The following is a 20,305-nucleotide window of genomic DNA, read 5'->3' on the forward strand; positions in this document are numbered from 1 at the left end:
CAAGTTGCTCCGCGTGTTTCCCTACTCCTCCACCTGCTTGGTAATCAGCTGTGAGTGCGCCACTCAAACACCCCCTCGGCGCATCACCCAAGCCCCCCCCCCCCCCCCCCGAAGCACATCAACCCCCTCGCCACCCGCAGCTGCCACTGGTAACGCTGTCCGGCCGCTGCTGCTTCTCCTGTTGAGCAGCAGCGGCCGCTATGAAAAGAAAAAAAGCAATAAATGTTTTCAAGCCTCAAACGCGGCACCGTAGACAGCTATCAGGCACTGGCTGTCAGCTCTGCAGCTGCTTCTCCTCTCGTCTCCACGTCACTGTCCCTGGAGTAAGACCCTGGAGGAGTGCAGCGACGTGAGAGGCGAGAGGAGGAGCGGCTGCAGAGCCGACAGCCAATGCCTGTCTACGGTGCCGTGTTTCAGGTTTAAAAACATTTATGGCTTTTTTTTCTTTTTGTAGCGGCTGCTGCTGCTCAACAGGAGAAGCAGCAGGCAGCCGGACAGCGTTACCAATGGCAGCTGCGGGTGGCGAAGGGGTTTGATGCGCTGGGGGGGGGGGGGAAGGGGAGGGTTGCTGTACATGGGTGGCTGGAGGGGGGGGCAGGGGAGAGGGAGGTGGGGAGGGGGTCCTGAGACCAGAGAGGTGGGGGTGGGGAGGAAGGGGGGCCCTGCGAGAGGGGGGGGCACACACTCACTCTCTCACGTACACTCTCTCTGACACACTATCTCTCTGTCACACACACACACAGTCACTCTCACACAAACACACACCACTCTGTCTCTCTCTCTTTCATTCTCTCTCTGACACACACACTCCAAGGAAAACTTTGCTAGCGCCCGTTTCATTTCTGTCAAACGGGCCTTTTTTTACTAGTATTCTATAAGTCCAGATTTTATGTATGAATTTTGCTCACATCTTTTTCAGTAATAGGAATAAAGGGGTCGGAGCAGACACGGTGGTAAGAACACATAAGACTATTGATAAACAAATTTATTTAAAAAGAGCACCTAACACGGATGTGTTTCACCCTGCAGGGGTTTCTTCAGGGGCTAGATATTACTGCCAGCACCATCATTCCTTTTCTTGCTAGTCTGTTTTCTGGCAAATCTTACCTGTTAACAGTATCATTCTCTTTAAAAAAAAAAAAAAAAAGTAGGTGCCCACTTTCCTTTTTACAATAGCCACCTGAAAATAGCGCCCCTTTATAATTCACATTCTAGAAGAAAGTTACCCTGCTTTGAAGAGTAATGCATCAGGCCACAAGGTTTATGCCATTAAGATCATTTTGCACTACAGTAGAAATAGCTGATACCTTATACCATCATTTTGTAATGAACACTGTGCAACACAAGACAGCCACACCGTAGCCTCCTAGCCAGGAATATACCTACTCAATTTGACAGAGCCGTCCATGCCAAGGAGAATGTTATCGCTCTTGATGTCTCTGTGGATCACCTGGTTCGAATGCAAGAAATCTAATGCTTGGAGGCACTTACATAAAGACAGAAAAAAAAAATTTAATTCAGGACATAAAATCACATTGAATAGATTAATTTACTGTACGGTGGTGTTGACAAGTGGATTAAATTGCTGCTCAGACCCCCCAGTTAGAAAGCTTTTTAAATTAAGACCCACCTCCCCGCTCCCCCCGTTTTCTATTTCTGTTGATGGCTCTCTCATTCTCCCTGTCTCCTCAGCTCAAAACCTTGGGGTCATCTTTGACTCTTCTCTCTCCTTCTCTGCTCATATCCAGCAGATTGCCAAGACCTGTCATTTCTTTCTTTACAACATCCGTAAAATCCGCCCCTTTCTTTCCGAGCACTCTACCAAAACCCTCATCCACACCCTTGTCACCTCTCATTTAGACTACTGCAATCTGCTTCTTGCTGGCCTCCCACTTAGTCACCTCTCCCCTCTCCAGTCGGTTCAAAACTCTGCTGCCCGTCTCATCTTCCGCCAGGGTCGCTTTACTCATACTACCCCTCTCCTCAAAACCCTTCACTGGCTCCCTATCCGTTTTCGCATCCTGTTCAAACTTCTTCTACTAACCTATAAATGTACTCACTCTGCTGCTCCCCAGTATCTCTCCACACTCGTCCTTCCCTACACCCCTTCCCGTGCACTCCGCTCCATGGATAAATCCTTCTTATCTGTTCCCTTCTCCACTACTGCCAACTCCAGACTTCGCGCCTTCTGTCTCGCTGCACCCTACGCCTGGAATAAACTTCCTGAGCCCCTACATCTTGCCCCATCCTTGGCCACCTAAATCTAGACTGAAAGCCCACCTCTTTAACATTGCTTTTGACTCGTAACCACTCGCCTCCACCTACCCTCCTCTCTTCCTTCCCGTTCACATTAATTGATTTGATTACTTTATTTATTTTTTGTCTATTAGATTGTAAGCTCTTTGAGCAGGGACTGTCTTTCTTCTATGTTTGTGCAGCGCTGCGTATGCCTTGTAGCGCTATAGAAATGCTAAATAATAGTAGTAGTAGTAGTAATGAAAATATGTATTATTCATAGGGGCTCTGTAGGCACGTTGAGATTTCAGAAGCTGAGCTGAAGCAAACCTGGCCAGTGGTTAATGGGAAACCTCCGAGGCGGACGGCTGTTGCAGGGAATGGTGTTTTTGACTCTGTGGAAGAGTGGAGGTGGTGGTGAGGGGGGTAGGGGGAGTCAAACTGTTCCTTCTATGCCAGTAGGAACCTGTTAACTACACTGTATATCCTACCGAGCTCCACAGTTCTTTCTGCAGATATACTGCATGTTTCATTTACTAGTCACAGCACATACGTTTTTACTTGTTCAACAAGCCCCATGAACGTTATGGGTAGGATAGTATTGACTCCGAGGGGCATAATCGAAGGGCGCCGGCCACCTACCTGGGCGGCCATCTATATGGCCGGCGCCGCAAACAGCGGTCCCAAACCGTATTATCAAAAATATGGTCGGCCATCTTTCATTTCGATAATACGGTTGGGGCCGGCCAAATGTCAGAGATGGCCGGGTTTGAGATGGCCGGCCTCGGTTTTCGCCGATAATGGAAACCGAGGCCGGCCATCTCAAACCCGGCCAAATCCAAGGCATTTGGTCGTGGGAGGGGCCAGCATTTGTAGTGCACTGGTCCCCCTCACATGCCAGGACACCAACCGGGCACTTCTAAAAATTAAAAAAAAAAAAAAAAAAATAGCTCCCAGGTGCATAGCTCCCTTAACCTTGGGTGCTGAGCCCCCCAAATCCCACTCCTCACAACTCTACACCATTACCATAGCCCTTATGGGTGAAGGGGGGCACCTACATGTGAGTACAGTGAGTTTTGGGGGGGGGGGGTTTGGAGTGTAACAGGTAGGGGGGGATGGGCATGGGTCCACCTGCCTGAAGTGCACTGCACCCACTAAAAATTGCTCCAGGGACCTGCAAACTGCTGTCAGGGAGCTGGGTATGACATTTCAGGCTGGCATAGAGGCTGGCAAAAAAGTTTTTTGTTTTTTTTTTTGGGTGGGAGGGGGTTGGTGACCACTGGGGCAGTAAGGGGAGGTGATCCCCGATTCCCTCTGGTGGTCATCTGGTCAACTGGGGCACTTTTTTGAGACTTGGTCCTCAAAAAAATGGACCAAATGAAGCCGGCGAAACGCTCCTCAGAGCAGGCCTTCTTTTTTCCATTATCAGCTGAAGCCGGCCATGTCTTAACAACGCCCCCGTCCCGCCTCCCAAACCCTTCCGAAACGCCCTCTTTAACTTTGGCCGGCTATGCGACGGAAAGCAGTTGGATCCAGCCAAAATCGGCTTTCCACTATACCGATTTCGCCGGCTTCAGGAAATGGCCGGCCATCTCCCGATTTGTGTCGGAAGATGGCCAGCGATCTCCTTCGAAAATAAGCTGGTCCATTACCTAAGGCAACAGACCTGGATTTGTCACTGCCGGCAAGATTTTGTCCATTAGCTAGCATACCACTCTTTACTAAGCTACTTGAAACCTAGGTTAGCAGAAACTTTGCAGAATATTTAAATACTAGTAAAAAAGCCCCGTTTCTGATGCAAATGAAACGGGGGCTAGCAAGGTTTTCTTCTGTGTGCATGTGGGAGTGTGTGTGTCCCTGCCCTCTGTCCTCTCTCCCCTCTGTCCTTCACTGTTACAGAGAGAGCTGTTTGATTCCGTGCTTTGCTGTGTTTTCCTTCACTGTTTGTGTTACAGAGAGAGCGAGGGCGGGGCAGACACTCATGGGGAAACCGGATATCTCTCCCCCTTCACACTTCCGGCTGGAGGCTTCATAGAACGTTGGTGATGTCTTTTATATAGAGAGAAGCTCTCATGTTTATATCTCTTGCAATTTGGTTGCGGTCCACCCACAGTACGGAAGTGCTACTATTGGTTTTAACATCTCGCATTGAGGCGACCGAGATTGGGTCGACTCACCATAATAATAGGACATCTCTGTACTGGTCCCCAGGCTGTGGTGCCACAGGGGTCGCCACTTTCTCCCCTGATTTTTAATTTTTTTCATGTCCTCGTTGGGCTCTATTAAATTGAATATGGACGAGCTGCTTCTGTCTTACGCGGACGACATTTTTAGGTTACTCTCTGTTTTAGACAAGTTGGCCGATACGATTAGTGAATTAGTGTCTGGTGTAGACAGAGTACAAGACTGGGCCGTGAACAACGAATTAAACTTGGAATTCCAGTAAAACAAAACTTTTACGCTTTAAGAACCCTGGAATGGTTGTTGCTAGAACTAGATGTTGGTCATGTCTCATGTGGACCACTGTAATGTGCTGTGTTTGGCTTTGCCCTCTAAACTGTTGACCAACCTTGCAACTTATTCAAAATACCTCAGTTCAGTTGATCTTTAAGATCAAGAAATTTGATAGTGTGTCACCTCATTTGAGATCTCTACATTGGTTTTCCCATATGTCGCAAAATACTGACACATACTCAAAGCATTCTATGTTACATTATAGCTCGTAATATTCTTCTTAATGAATGTAATTGTAATTCTGTTTACTATGTAGGTCGCATTGTACCTGCTTCTGTGGGAAAGTGCGGGGTACAAATGTAGTAATAAAAAAATAAATACATAAATATCTTTCAAAGCTCTGCGTTTATTGTTCCAGGTAGGTTTTTTTTTGTTACATTTGTACCCTGCGCTTTCCCACTCATGGCAGGCTCAATGCGGCTTACATGGGGCAATGGAGGGTTAAGTGACTTGCCCAGAGTCACAAGGAGCTGCCTGTGCCTGAAGTGGGAATCGAACTCAGTTCCCCAGGACCAAAGTCCACCACCCTAACCACTAGGCCACTCCTCCACTGTTGCTACTATTTGAGATTCTACATGGAATGTTGCTATTCCACTAGTATGTGCAGGACGTCAGACTCACAGAAACAGAAGCCTGCGCAGCCTTCTACATGGAATGTTGCTAGTGGAACATTCCATGTAGAATCTCCCATAGTAGCAACATTCCATGTAGAATCTCCCATAGTAGCAACATTCCATGTAGAATCTCCAATAGTAGCAGCAGAATCTCAATAGTAGCAACATTCCATGTAGAATCTCCAATAGTAGCAACATTCCATGTAGAATCTCCAGTAGTAGCAACATTCCATGTAGAATCTCCAATAGTAGCAGCAGAATCTCAATAGTAGCAACATTCCATGTAGAATCTCCAATAGTAGCAACATTCCATGTAGAATCTCCAGTAGTAGCAACATTCCATGTAGAATCTCCAATAGTATCTATTTTATTTTTGTTACATTTGTACCCTGCATTTTCCCACTCATGGCAGGCTCAATGCGGCTTACATGGGGCAATGGAGGGTTAAGTGACTTGCCCAGAGTCACAAGGAGCTGCCTGTGCCTGAAGTGGGAATCGAACTCAGTTCCTCAGGACCAAAGTCCACCACCACTAGCCACTAGGCCACTCCTCCACTCCACTCTTCAGAATTGTTATGCAGCTTACTCAATACCATTTTATTTGGTTACTCGGTTTGTCTACGTCACTTCTTAATCTTTCAATCTCCTTGTTCTCGAGGAGTTCGTTTCTTGCATATTTTTATACTTTGTATTCTTTTTCTATAGTTGCTTTATGAAATGCTTTACATTCTCTGATTAGACTGGAACCTTCTTATTCGTTATTTGGCAAAAAAACTGAACTCTTTTCTATTTGACAAGAGGTGATTTAAGCTGCTTAGGGCTGTTTACACGAGCCACGTATAGACTTAAATCCGATGTACTTTTTCTCTTTCCTCTGGTTTATCTGTTATTAGTTTTAGATTTGCTTTTATATTTTGTATACTGTGGAGCCAGTGCCTCATTTTCATATGAAAGTCTTACTATTGGTCTGTGCTGCCCTCCAAGTACTACTGGACTGTGGACCCCCCCTCCCCCAACCATATCCGGTCTAAATTATCCCCGTGGTATGCAAAAATGAACACTTTACTCTCAATCAATATGATCTGCCATTCTTGGATGACTGTCTGACCAGGTGGGATGGGAACATAACGTAACTGCAGGCTGAGGAGTAGCCTCATAGTTAATGCAGCGCCCCGAGAACCAAGGAACCGGTTTCAATTCCTACTGCAGCTCCTTGTGACTCTGGGTAAGTCACTTAAGCCTCCATTGCCCCAGATAAGAAATAAATACCTGTATATAATTATGTAAATAGCTTTGATTGTAACCACAGAAAGGGGGTACTTCAAATCCCATCCCTTTCCCTCCATTAAAAACAATCCGATACTCAGCGTGTAGCAGTCAGCATCTTGTTAAACTCTGGCTATCGTAGGCCAGAGTTTAAGATATTGACTGCCACACCCAAATACCAGCACGGAATATCCGGATCTTCAGTTAACTGCCAATAGTTATCCTGGTACCACCCAGTACCCGGATAAATAATTAAGTTTATAAATTAGCTATGAAAACTGAGAAAACAGACAAAGGGATGTCCAATCAGAGCGTTTCTAGTTTTCATGTTGCTGCTGTACTTTGTATGACCGAGGCACTTTTTAAAATAAAAATTGAAAACACAAAATATAATGTACCGAACAGTTATTAGTGGCTACAGTGGTATATATTACTGTTTTAAGACTATCCATGTGCTCTGAAATCCTCTCATGATCCCCAGCGTCAAATCTGAATGTGGCAACTCTGTACATCAGGAGCAATACATATGCACTTGTGAAACATCGACTTTCCTGGATGGAAAATACTCATTTGGTGGATCTCTACAAATTTACTTCCTTTTTTTTTAAAATATGCATGGGGTCACCACTTCTCTTAATAAAAGCACACCAGGATGAGATTCAGCATTAAGAAGAGAATCTTCCATCCTGCCCCATCATGCACCCTGCCTCTTACCTCTCTGCAGACAGCTGCTATCTGTCCCTCATCCATACACGTCTCGGTAACAACATCCGTCAAGGAGCCTCCAGCCAGGTATTCCATAACTACCCAAAGTTCATCGCCTACTAGGTAACTGAAAAGAGAGAAATAAATATATTAGCACGGGCCACTTGACTATTCTTCTTTCTAGAGTCTAGCTAAGACCTTCTCTAATCTGTCCTGGTGATTCTACAGCTTCATGCAGAAAATAAGATACCCATAGAAAGAAACAAAGTTTGCCAACGTTGGATGCCTGGTATATGCAAAATTATATCATGCATGTTCAATGAGAATAGCCTGAAAATCCGACTGGTTGTAGAGTCCTCAGGACAGGTCTGGGATGCCCTGGTCTAACTGAATTCTAAACAAACATCTTCCTAAGCCACTATGTACAACAGGAATGCTTGAGCTGGTCAGATTAAGTCATTTGGGATGCGAGTCAGAGGTTCTATGGCAAATGCAGGTTTCTTGCTAAAAATTGACTTAGATCAAAAAGACTGCAAATCGTTGGTGAGGCCCCACTTGGAGTATTGTGTTCAGTTTTGGAGGCCGTATCTTGCTAAAGATGGAAAAAGACTGGACGCGGTGCAAAGAAAAGCTACAAAAAAGAGGAGAGACTTGCTGACTTGAACATGTATACCTTGGAGGAAAGGAGAATCGGGCGACATGATACAGACGTTCAAATATTTGAAAGGTATTAATCCGCAAACAAACCTTTTCTGGAGACGGGAAGGCGGTAGAACTAGAGGACATGAATTGAGGTTGAAGGGGGCAGACTCAGGACTAATGTCAGGAAGTATTTTTTCACGGAGAGGGTTGTGGATATGTGGAATGTCCTTCCACGGGAGGTGGTGGAGATGAAAATGGTAATGGAATTCAAACATGCGTGGGATAAACACAAAGGAATCTTGTTTAGAAGGAATGGTTCCATGGAATCTTGGGTGGTGACGCCGGTAATTGGAAACAAAACAGGAGCTGGGCAGACTTCTACGGTCTACACACGGATCATGACTGATTATATAGGGATGGGCTGGAGTGTAAACTTTAAGGTGCTTCAATGTTAGCTTCAGAACTTAGTACAAGAACAGTACTAGGCAGACTTCTACGGTCTGTGCCCTGAGAATAGCAATGACAAATCATACCCAGGTATACACACAAAGTATCTTGTTGGGCAGACTGGATGAACCGTACAGGTCTTTATCTGCCGTCATTTACTATGTTATATGTAAATCCAGAAATATGTTGCTTGACGCATCACTAACACAAATCTTCCCTATTAATTCCCATTTATTTTATGGGTGTAACAATAATTGTTTGGGCAACTCTTTCCCTTGCAGACGGTTAATTCTTTTGATATCTAGCAAGCTTGTTCAGCTGTTGGAAAACAGTGAGCTGAAAACGAACAAGCAGGGAAAGCATGCAAGAGAATGGCTTCACGAACGCTTTCCAAAGGATCTATATAAGAGGTAGGTGGAAGGTTTGTGGTGGAGGTATGTTTGTGCAAAAATAGAAGAACTGGGTGTTTGTGGGATTTTAGGAGGAGAATGGAAGGGCAGGTATGTGCGTGAATTGTTGAGCTTATTTATGGAGGATGTTATGTGCGCACAATGGGTATCTGGGTATAGGAATGAATGTACAGTTAGGTGCAGTGTATGTATGGGGGTGTATATATAATAGGGGTGCAGAATACGTGAGTGTATGGATTGTACGTATAGGGCAAGTACAGAAACATATATGGATTGGGGGGGGGGGGAGGAGAGCAATATAGGGTTATGAATGTGTGTGGATGTAGGAACGTAGGGGGAATGTGACTTTGGAAGGATGAGGGAGATGTCTGAAGCCCTCTTTGTGCTTCACTTTTTTCTAGTCTGTCTTCCTGTGTTGGAGGGGTGAGTAGAAGGCTGTCTGACATGGAGTATGGTCATGATTTTACGCCTTCTGTTTCCCATCAAAAGCACGGGAGGTTCTACGTGCAGGACATCAGACCCACAGAAACAAAAGCCTGCGCAGCCTTCTACATGGAATGTTGCTAGTGGAATAGCAACATTCTATGTAGAATCTCAATAGTAGCAACATTCCATGTAGAATCTCCAATAGTAGCAACATTCCATGTAGAATCTCCAATAGTATCTATTTCATTTTTGTTACATTTGTACCCCGCGCTTTCCCACTCATGGCAGGCTCAATGCGGCTTACATGGGGCAATGGAGGGTTAAGTGACTTGCCCAGAGTCACAAGGAGCTGCCTGTAGCCTGCAGTGGGAATCGAACCCAGTTCCCCAGGAACAAAGTCCACCACTCTAACCACTAGGCCACTCCTCCACTGTTGCTACTATTTGAGATTCTACATGGAATGTTGCTATTCCACTAGCAACATTCCATGTAGAAGTCGGCCCTTGCAGATCACCAATGTGGCCGCACAGAAACAGAAGCCTGCGCAGCCTTCTACATGGAATGTTGCTAGTGGAATAGCAACATTCCATGTAGAATCTCCAACAGTAGCAACATTCCATGTAGAATCTCCAATAGTATCTATTTTTTTTTAAATTTTCTATTTATTATGTTTTTATTAAAGTTTTTGTCATACAGATAATACAAAGGAAACACAAAAGCAAACAGGAACCCCCCCCCAAAAAAAAAAAAAAAAAAAAAAAAGATCAGCATAACATAATCAGAGTGCCATGGCAATACCTGGAGACAAATAGCAGGAATACACCAGGTCAATGAGTGCTATGTGGCTCCTGACAAAAGAGGTCTAAACGAGCCCAGGTCCTCAGAACAGACTTAATGTTTCAACGCCTATGGGCCAAAATTGTTTCATATTTTCTGATCACACATACATAACTCCACCATTCATTATAATTCAGGTACACACTATTTTTCCAGTTGGAGACAATTAAATGCAAGGCAACAGCGAGCAGTATGTTGTACAATTTCTTATCAGACTCCAAAAGAGAGAGAGTAGGACAAGAAGCTCGTAAGATCACAACCTCATAAGTGAGCGCAGTGGACTCAGGCAAGTGAAAGATAAGACACATTTTTGTCCAAATAAGCTGCCATATGCGCCAGCGAACCATCTCTTTCCTGAGAAGACCAGCAGTTGAAGTTGACATTCTTAGTGATTCTGGCCACTCGAGCAGGAGTCCAATAGGCTTTGTGGAAGATGAAGTATGAGGATTGGGATATTGCCGCTGACTTCGTAGGATGCATGGAGTTAACCCAGAAAGTGGGCCAATCAAACTCAGACGCATCCAAACCAAATTCCGCTTCCCAAGACATCCTCAACCACTAGGCCACTCCTCCTTTGCAAACTTGGGTTTCTGCTTTTCAAACACATTCAAGATAATCCTATTTTTTGGGTGAATTTTGATCCCTGTTTTGGAGAGTTACTGGGCTAAGGGACAGACATTGATCTCCCTTTTATATAACACAGTTTCTTTCCATAATGGACAACGCCAGATGCATTTTCTACGATGATAACGAAGACAAAGCACAATCTCTTACCTGTCTAAATAATTGACGATATTGGGGTTCTTATTTTCCCTCATGACCAGGATTTCATTAATAATTAATTCTTTTTTGGGCTGCTGTTGTAAGTTCATTTGCTTTATTGCCACCTGAAAAAAAAACAAAACAAAACATTTCAAAAGGTTCAAGTGAAAAGTAGAACTTGGGATAAGATTTCAGGAGAGAATACCAGACTGCAAACTGAGACACCTCGATTCTGTTTCCTCTCCCGGTGACCTCTGGTAAGTCCGTAAAATGCTTTCTGCTCTTTTATTTCAGAACGGACAGTTTGTTTAGGAAGAGGCACCAAAGTACAGAACCTGCGTTACCGGCCGACGGGAGGTGATCCCTTCCACCACTGGGAATCGACATCATGGAAACAATTTTACACAGCATGAGCAGAAGGCCTCCACTGCCTGCAAGTCCCAAGTGAATACATAGCCTACATGCAAACCTTTTTAATTCAACATGCTTTCCTAATTTTGAGGCCCTCAAAATTCTAAACAATGAGTCAGGTAAATAAAGTGTTACAGTTTTCTACTATACCAAGGCCGCTGTGGGCAAAAGGTCTGAATAAATTCCTTAGGAAACATCAAGAGAACTTCAGGAGCTTTTAATCCCCAGGTTTCTTTCCTTAACTGTACCAAGCACATTGAGTCCAAAGATTTCCTTTCATGCAATTAAGAACATAAGCACCGCCATACTGGGAAAAGACCAAGGGTCCATCAAGCCCACCATCCTGTCTCCGACAGTGGCCAATCCAGGCCTCAAGAACCCGGCAAAAACCCCAAAACAAAACTGTAAATTAATAATGTTCAATGGACTTTTCCTTCAGGAATCTGTCCAAATCCCCTTTAAACTCAGCAAGGCCAACTGCTGTCACTACATTCTCCGGCAACGAGTTCCAGAGTCTAACTACGCACTGAGTAAAGGAAAAACTTTCTCCTATTTGTTTTAAATCTACCATATTCTAGCTTCATCTTGTGTCCCCTGGTTGTATTATTGTTAGAAAGTGTAAACAAACGCTTCATGTCTGTCCGCTCCATTCCACTCATTATCTTGTAGACTTCTATCATACGAAAGCGGGAAAAGTTCACACAATAAAAAGTTTTAAGAGCGGTTGCGGTCCAATGCTTTTAAAATATAACACTTTTAGAGGCCTAAAGTTCTCCAAGAAGTGCTTCGTGCACAAGTTGAATTTTCTACCCATTATTTTTCCACTTCCCATAGTGCAGGGCATAAAATCTTTGGGTGCAAGCAGTGGCATTTCGAGGGGCGCTGACACCCGGGGCGGATCGCCGATGCGTCCCCCCCCTCCGGGTGTAGCGCCCCCCCCCCCGGCGAAAGAACCCCCCCACCGGGTGCACGCCGCTGGGGGGGTGCCACGCGCCGGTCAGCGTCGTTGGTTTCCATGCTCCCTCTGCCCCGGAACAGGTTACTTCCTGTTCCGGGGCAGAGGGAGCATGGAAACCAACGACGCTAACCGGCGCGTGGCACCCCCCCCCCCCCAGCGGCGTGCACCCAGGGCGGACCGCCCCCCCCCCCCCTTGGTACGCCACTGGATGCAAGACCTGATTTCAAAATGCCAGTAGCAAACTGACTCACAGGCTGTCTCTCTTATTTTTTGCGCCCTACAATCGCTCATTTCTTGCGAGCAGGACGTTCATGTCTTTGAAGACGGGGAACCCTACCACACACTGCCATATGGGAAATGGGGGAAATATGGCAAAATATCTAGCACTTACCTCTTGCCCCGTGGCGATGTCTATTGCCGTGTAAACAGTACCTGATGCCCTGTAACAAAAGCAAAGTCATACATGTAACCATCCCTTCCTCTACCAGAATCAATGAAACCTTCCACACCAAATGGCCAGTTTGGATTCTGACAGCACATTCGTAAAACAGATTTGGCTATTAGTGATAAGTGACAGATTATAAAAGCCAGGCTGAAACAAGACAGGTAGATTTTGGATATAAAAGTAAGTAATTATTTTTTACCCTATAACTGAGCATGACAGTTTGACTTGCTTCAGAAGCAGACTCACAATAATGAACAAAGGCTTGGACTGAAGGGCACCCTCGTTCAGATTATTTATTCAAACAAGATCCCCCAAAATGGCAGGGCCTTTAATCAGGACGCCAGTTCAGAGGAGAGATCTATGAGCATTGCTGGGAGCAGTCTTCCTAAATAAGAAAAGAAGCTGCTTGCTTGAACATTTCAAGCACGTTAAACAAAACCCCTGAGGAAGTCAGAAAGTATGGTGAAATGATGGCCTTTGTTGGGTTTGAAATAAGATGTGCTTAAGCCAGCTCATAGCTCATTCTTTGGTTGACGTCTATAAATGTTGAAATTGATTTGTATGGATCACAAAAAGTTACAAAAGGACTGTTTAAATATATGTCCAGGAGCTTATCCGAGATTGGATAGCAGAGCCGGTAGTGGGAGGCGGGGATAGTGCTGGGCAGACTTATACGGTCTGTGCCAGAGCCAGTGGTGGGAGGCAGGACTGGAGGTTGGGAGGCAGGGATAGCGCTGGGCAGACTTATACGGTCTGTGCCAGAGCCAGTGGTGGGAGGCAGGACTGGAGGTTGGGAGGCAGGGATAGCGCTGGGCAGACTTATACGGTCTGTGCCAGAGCCGCTGGTGGGAGGCGGGGATAGTGCTGGGCAGACTTATACGGTCTGTGCCCTGAAGAGCACAGGTACAAATCAAAGTAGGGTATACACAAAAGTAGCACACATGAGTTGTCTTGTTGGGCAGACTGGATGGACCGTGCAGGTCTTTTTCTGCCGTCATCTACTATGTTACTATGTCACTTAAAGTACTTGGGAAAAAACTTGAATCTCTTTGAGAGACAAAAGGAAAAAAAAAAGTTATACGAAGGTATTTTTGTCTTGCGGTTTCTGAGGTCTTTTCGCTCCCTTAATAACATGATGTAAAGATTCAAATTCAATTATATTGACTCTCAGTCCTTACTATCTATAAACCCCAATCGTACTCTCCATCAGAAGGGGCTGTTGTTAACAATCCCTACTGCAGTCATAGCAAGTGACGCACATTCCTCAATCTCCACTATCCTAACTGTAAAGGGCTAAAATATAAATCCATTTACGCGACCAACTTCTCATACATCTGCACGCAGCTATGGAACGCACTTACCAAAGATCATAAAAACAACGCAAAACTTAACCATTTTCCGAAGGCTACTGAAAGCAAATCTTTTCAAGAAGGCATACCAGAAACATCCATCCTAATTATCAAATAAGAACCATTATACACGATCCATACAACTGTTTTCTCTAAACACTTCTTTAAAAAAAAAAAAAAAAAAAAAAAAATTCTAAATTAATGTATTGTCAATTAGAAGAGGTTTTTTTCTACTTATCTTCACCTGGGAACATTTTTGGTGGCCTTTATAAAACAAAACATGACATAGGCACATTTTTAATATTTAAATGCAAGCTTAAGTAGAGGAGTGTGGTAGCCGTGTTAGTCCACTCTTAAGGTTATCAATAGAAATCATCAAACAAAATAAAACATGGAAAAGAAAATAAGATGATACCTTTTTTATTGGACATAACTTAATACATTTCTTGATTAGCTTTCGAAGGTTGCCCTTCTTCCTCAGATCGGAAATAAGCAAATGTGCTAGCTGACAGTGTATATAAGTGAAAACATTCAAGCATTACTATGACAGTAAAATAGATACTATTGGAGATTCTATATGGAATGTTGCTATTCCACTAGCAACATTCCATGTAGAAGGCTGCGCAGGCTTCTGTTTCTGTGAGTCTGACGTCCTGCACGTACGTGCAGCCACATTGCTGATCTACAAGGGCCGACTTCTACATGGAATGTTGCTAGTGGAATAGCAACATTCCATGTAGAATCTATAGAAATCAAACAAAATAAAACATGGAAAAGAAAATAAGATGATACCTTTTTTATTGGACATAACTTAATACATTTCTTGATTAGCTTTCGAAGGTTGCCCTTCTTCCTCAGATCGGAAATAAGCAAATGTGCTAGCTGACAGTGTATATAAGTGAAAACATTCAAGCATTACTATGACAGTCTGACAGGGTGGGAGGATGGGGGTGGGTAGGAAGTATGCATGGGGACATCAAAGCATATCATTGATATTCTAACAGGGTGGTTGGTCAACATTTTACAGGACCAGGACACTGTACCAGTGATTTCACAGTGAGAATCCTCAAAGGTAACTTTAAAACCATACAAGAACGTAAGACCTTTGAAGTCAGAATGATTGAATATTTTAACACCCAACAGAAAGGGCTTAACAAGGATCTGGGGTTCCTAGCCCATTATAAACCATAAAGCTGTAATTCTCTGTTGATCGCCCCTCCCCTCACCTATCCACACCCACCCTGTTAGAATATCAATGATATGCTTTGATGTCCCCATGCATACCTCCGACCCACCCCCATCCTCCCACCCTGTCAGACTGTCATAGTAATGCTTGAATATTTTCACTTATATACACTGTCAGCTAGCACATTTGCTTATTTCCGATCTGAGGAAGAAGGGCAACCTTCGAAAGCTAATCAAGAAATGGATTAAGTTATGTCCAATAAAAAAGGTATCATCTTATTTTCTTTTCCATGTTTTATTTTGTTTGATTTCTATAGATTCTACATGGAATGTTGCTATTCCACTAGCAACATTCCATGTAGAAGTCGGCCCTTGTAGATCAGCAATGTGGCCGCGCAGGCTTCTGCTTCTGTGAGTCTGACGTGCAGGACGTCAGACTCACAGAAACAGAAGCCTGCGCAGCCTTCTACATGGAATGTTGCTAGTGGAATAGCAACATTCCATGTAGAATCTCCAATAATAGCAACATTCCATGTAGAATCTCCAATAGTATCTATTTTACTGTCATAGTAATGCTTGAATGTTTTCACTTATATACACTGTCAGCTAGCACATTTGCTTATTTCCGATCTGAGGAAGAAGGGCAACCTTCGAAAGCTAATCAAGAAATATATTAAGTTATGTCCAATAAAAAAGGTATCATCTTATTTTCTTTTCCATGTTTTATTTTGTTTGATTTCTATTGATAAATGCAAGCTAAAACTATGTTACTGAATCCAAAACCCAACTGGCACCTGATCAAGTCTTCACGCATGAACCGCTAGCTATTTTCCACCTTTCGGGTTCTCTTTTCCCCTCCTCAACCCCCCCCCTCTCCTCAGTCCAGGCATTACAAGCAGACTGAATGAGTGACTCAGGCCACAGCTGTACCAAGTGCAGCCTTCAATGCCATCTGAGGCTCCCTCTTCCTGCGGATTTAATTTAATTTTAAACAGAACTCATATATTGTCACGGCCATGGGCTCTGTACGGTTTACCATATTGTAAATAAACCACTAATACAGAGAAATAGAAACAATTAAAAAGGCTGCTTAAATAACTACAGGCTGTGATGAAAAGGGCCCTGTGCTAGCGGTGAGGGCCGTTTTTGCCGTGCGCTGCAGGTAAAAAAAAAAGCCTGAAAATAGCTATGGCCATGTGGTAAGAGACCATGCGAGAGGGGGAGCATTTACTACCACCTACATGCGAGAAGGGGAGCATTTACTACCACCTACAGAGGTGACGGTAAGGGCTCCCACACTAACCCAGTGGTAACCGGGTAGCTTGCTGTGCTGTCTGATTACTGCCACGCTAGAAGTTACCTCCCTATTTTCCCTAGGGTGGGAAATGGTGCATGCTGGGGCTCGAATGACCACAGGCGCCCATGCTGGGCCGGCAGTAGTTGCAAATTAGCGTATGGTGAGCTCGCATTTGGGTTTACTGCCACTTTGTAGAAGGGGCTCCTAGGTTTTCTACAATTTTCTAGATCCGAGATAATTACACTGACATCTCAGTGCTAACGGTAGTGAATTCCACATAGCTGCAGCATCAGAAATTTGAGTGTATAATGGCAGAGAAATTTCGAACGACTGTCTCCACAAGAAAACTTTGGTTGCCTGTGGAAAGCTATCTCCAATCTTTTCAGGCAAATTGTTGCCCCAACGGTCGAGACTTATACAGTAGACATATAGAGGCGTATTTTCAAAAGTTCCATAGGTTTCTATGGAACTTTGGAAGGCTAAGTGCTTTGAAAATGAGCCCCACAGTCACTTTTCTCTCCTACCCTCTATATTTCTTTTTAGTTCCTCCTTCCCCTCCTTTACTGTTTTTATGTTACTGTTATATTTGGAAACCTAATAAAATATTTTGAAAAAAAAAAAAAAAGGAAAAACAGCACCAAACAATTTCTTATGGGTAGAAGCCAGATGCGAGACAGAAACTGAAGGAAGAGCAAGCTTGTTTTTTGTGAAGCAACCTTTTAGAAGTTTGACCCAAATTAGTCAGCTGTAATGACATCATATAGGAGGGAGCCTCCCCATAAAAGCAATTTAAACTTGCGAGCACTGCCTCTTAGGGACTCTCAAGTCTGGTAGAGTCTGAGAAACAAAGGCTAGGCCGCAATATAATACTTCAGTCACCTGCCCCGGTATAAGTCAACATCGACACTGTGCTCCTGCCATCTCCTCGACTGACTTACTGCCAAGGACCAGGGCCCACAGCCCACAAAGCAGTCTTTCAATGACATACTAAATAAATCTTTCTTTAAAACACTACACGAGCTAATGCCCGTTCTGACAACCATAACCAAAGCACAGAGGACACAGCAGTGCTTTTGTGCTTCGGACAGCTTTTTCGAATTCTGTTAACGTTTCATTATCGCTTCTGCATGACGAAGAATCATTTCTAATTCTGTATGTCAAACTCGGGAAATATTTGCAATTATGCATGGATCTCAAGGCTCCAGAAAGACTCCTTGCAAGTTCGCATTCGTGACTCCCATACAAGGCTATCGATGGACTACACAATCCTTTGTTTCAGTACAACCAACTTAACTGTATCTTAAAAACACAAATGCTTTTTTTTTTATTATTATTAATGCTAACTTCCAAGATAAGAATTCAGGGATGTTCCGTATGGTCCATAAGAATAATTTTCAAAAGGATTTCCACGGGTATCTGCTCAAAATAAACAGGCAAAGGTGGGAAGGACCAATGTATGTGACTTATATTTCTTTTTAGCTTTAAAATTTGGCTATGAATTCACTCTGCTGTCATTTACTGTGTTACTGTTTGTGTGTGTTACTGCTCTTTTAAATTGAGATTTTTAACAAGCTATATTCCTTTATGAATAACTAGTAAAAAAAAGCCCCGTTTCTGATGCAAATGAAATGGGGGCTAGCAAGGTTTTCTTCTGTGTGCATGTGGGAGTGTGTGTGTCCCTGTCTCCTCCCCCCTCGGAGTAGAGTCCTTCAGTGTTGTTTCCTGCTGTGCTGTGTTTATGTTACAGAGATAGTGAGGGCTTCTGCCCTCTCTCCCCTCCCCCCTCTGAGTCCTTCACTGTTACAGAGAGAGCGATTTGATTTCGTGCTTTGCTGTGTTTTCCTTCACTGTTTGTGTTACAGAGAGAGCGAGGGCGGGGCAGACACTCATGGGGAAACCGGATATCTCTCCCCCTTCACACTTCCGGCTGGAGGCTTCATTTAGAACGTTGGTGGTGCCTTTTATATTATATATAGAGATATGTGCATGTAGTCAGACTTAATCCTATAGGTATTGCTTTTTAAACAGTTGCTCCTCATGTTGCCTTGCTGTCTGCATTTATGGATGGGCACCAAACACCTGCAGCATTGCTCTGATGTACTGGGTAATCTCTTAGTTGGTACTTGCTAATAGAAAAAATCTTTCAAATCTTTCAGAATAAAAGCTAGCAATAGTCTCTTCATGTAATTCTCTCTTTCTTTATTGGAGGAAAAGACTTCAGATTCTCTGCGTTGCGCCCTGATTTGTACAAATTAGGACGCAACGCAGAGAATCTGAAGTCTTTTCCTCAGATGTACTGGGACAATTTTCCCCTGATGTGTCTACAATGAGAAATTCTGGGCATGATTGGGTCCAGAAAGAATGGTTGTCATTTGAACAGTAAAGCAAATCATACCCTATCCAGGTCTTCAAACCTCCAGCTAGTACCTACCCTTGACCGATTTTTTCAAATCTTGTGTATTTTTTCTTAGGGTCGCCAACACTCACAATGCTTCCTGCAAAGAATCAACATGTTAGAAAGTGGCTGAACTGATCATCAAAAAAATACATTTATAAACACATTATAATGTCTGCAGGAAAAACAACAACTACACTGTATCAGCTGACTGAACTTGGGACCCACTAGGTACAATGCAACTGTACTGAGACTGAGGGTCTCTGCTCACAGGGCCTATGAGCACTGCCTCCACAGTACTTTCAATACCCAGATTAGTGCAAGAGCAGAGAACTGACCGGGGAGTTTACGCAATGCCAATGAGCCACCGGGCTAGTGCGCTTTACCATTAAAGTCAACAGTAAGCCTGCCCTGTTCCAATGATAGTACATTTCAGTGGCAGAAAATCACCTGTTAGTGGCATTGGAAACACTTTCTCCATTTGTGAGCACTAGATCCAGAGTCGCCCCTTCCCTCATGGGTTCCGTCACCATTTGTCTGAGCACGACACTTTGACAGGCATCCACGATCTCTCTGCTTCTTTCCGATTCTGTCGACGGGACTTTCCAATCCACAACAGGCAAGTTGAAAATCTCCCAGCAATAGCACCTCCCCTTTCATACCAAGCTTATGGATATCTTCCATCAGATCCTTCAGCTTCTCCATTTGTGCCCGAGGTCTGTAGGTAACACCCATGCGGATACAGGTTCCATCTTCTCTTTCCAGGATGATACATATAGCTTCTTCCTTTCCCCAGGGTCCCTGCATTTCAGCCACTCTGATATTATTTTTCACATACAGTGCCACTCCTCCACCTGTTTGGCCCTTCCTATGTTATAACAATTTTATTGATGACAAACCAAAGTATATACATCCAAAATTGCAGTGATACACTGTTCAGATATGAGAGTGCATGTAACACAAGCAATAATGCCATCTGTCATCAGCCTTTTAAACCATTCCCCCCCCCCACCCCTGTATTGTATTATTCAACCATTTTTATTGATGACACATTCAATACAAACCATACGGTAAATAGCGTAACATCTGATTACATAGAATCAATTTGAGAAACTTCAACAATTATTACCAACTGAAAACAGTCATCAAGTTTTTTTAAACGAACAATTCAAGCCCCCCCCCCCCAAACCCCCCTTCAGCTCACCAGAAAAGGACATAAAAAGGGGAGGGAGGGGTTCCAACCAGGACGGGACCCGCATGACTAAGGCCTACCTGCCAGGCAGGCTCCAACACTCCTGACCCTGTTGTTCGGCCCTTCCTATCCTTTCTAAAAAAAAACATTATAGCCCAATTGTGTGTGTAATTTGACGATACAGAATTTACGTTTACTGTGCATCATTCTGCTACT

At 43.9% G+C, this 20,305-nt stretch overlaps 1 protein-coding gene across 8 annotated transcripts in view; it reads right to left on the bottom strand.

Annotated features, from left to right (window-relative positions):
- PAK3 (p21 (RAC1) activated kinase 3) overlaps window positions 1-20,305 on the bottom strand; it is a 231,987-nt gene that overhangs the window by 24,333 nt on the left and 187,349 nt on the right. For all 8 annotated transcript variants that reach the window (XM_030209913.1, XM_030209916.1, XM_030209918.1 and 5 more), the window contains 5 exons: window positions 18,934-18,997; window positions 12,618-12,666; window positions 10,870-10,982; window positions 7,343-7,460; window positions 1,387-1,486 (listed from right to left, as the gene is read on the bottom strand). In XM_030209913.1, the coding sequence (XP_030065773.1) occupies window positions 1,387-1,486; window positions 7,343-7,460; window positions 10,870-10,982; window positions 12,618-12,666; window positions 18,934-18,997 (444 nt within the window). The remainder of the gene's footprint in view (window positions 1-1,386; window positions 1,487-7,342; window positions 7,461-10,869; window positions 10,983-12,617; window positions 12,667-18,933; window positions 18,998-20,305) is intronic.

The sequence above is a fragment of the Microcaecilia unicolor genome, chromosome 7 (genome assembly GCF_901765095.1).
Source record: "Microcaecilia unicolor chromosome 7, aMicUni1.1, whole genome shotgun sequence".
In the NCBI taxonomy this organism is placed as follows: Eukaryota; Metazoa; Chordata; class Amphibia; order Gymnophiona; family Siphonopidae; genus Microcaecilia; species Microcaecilia unicolor.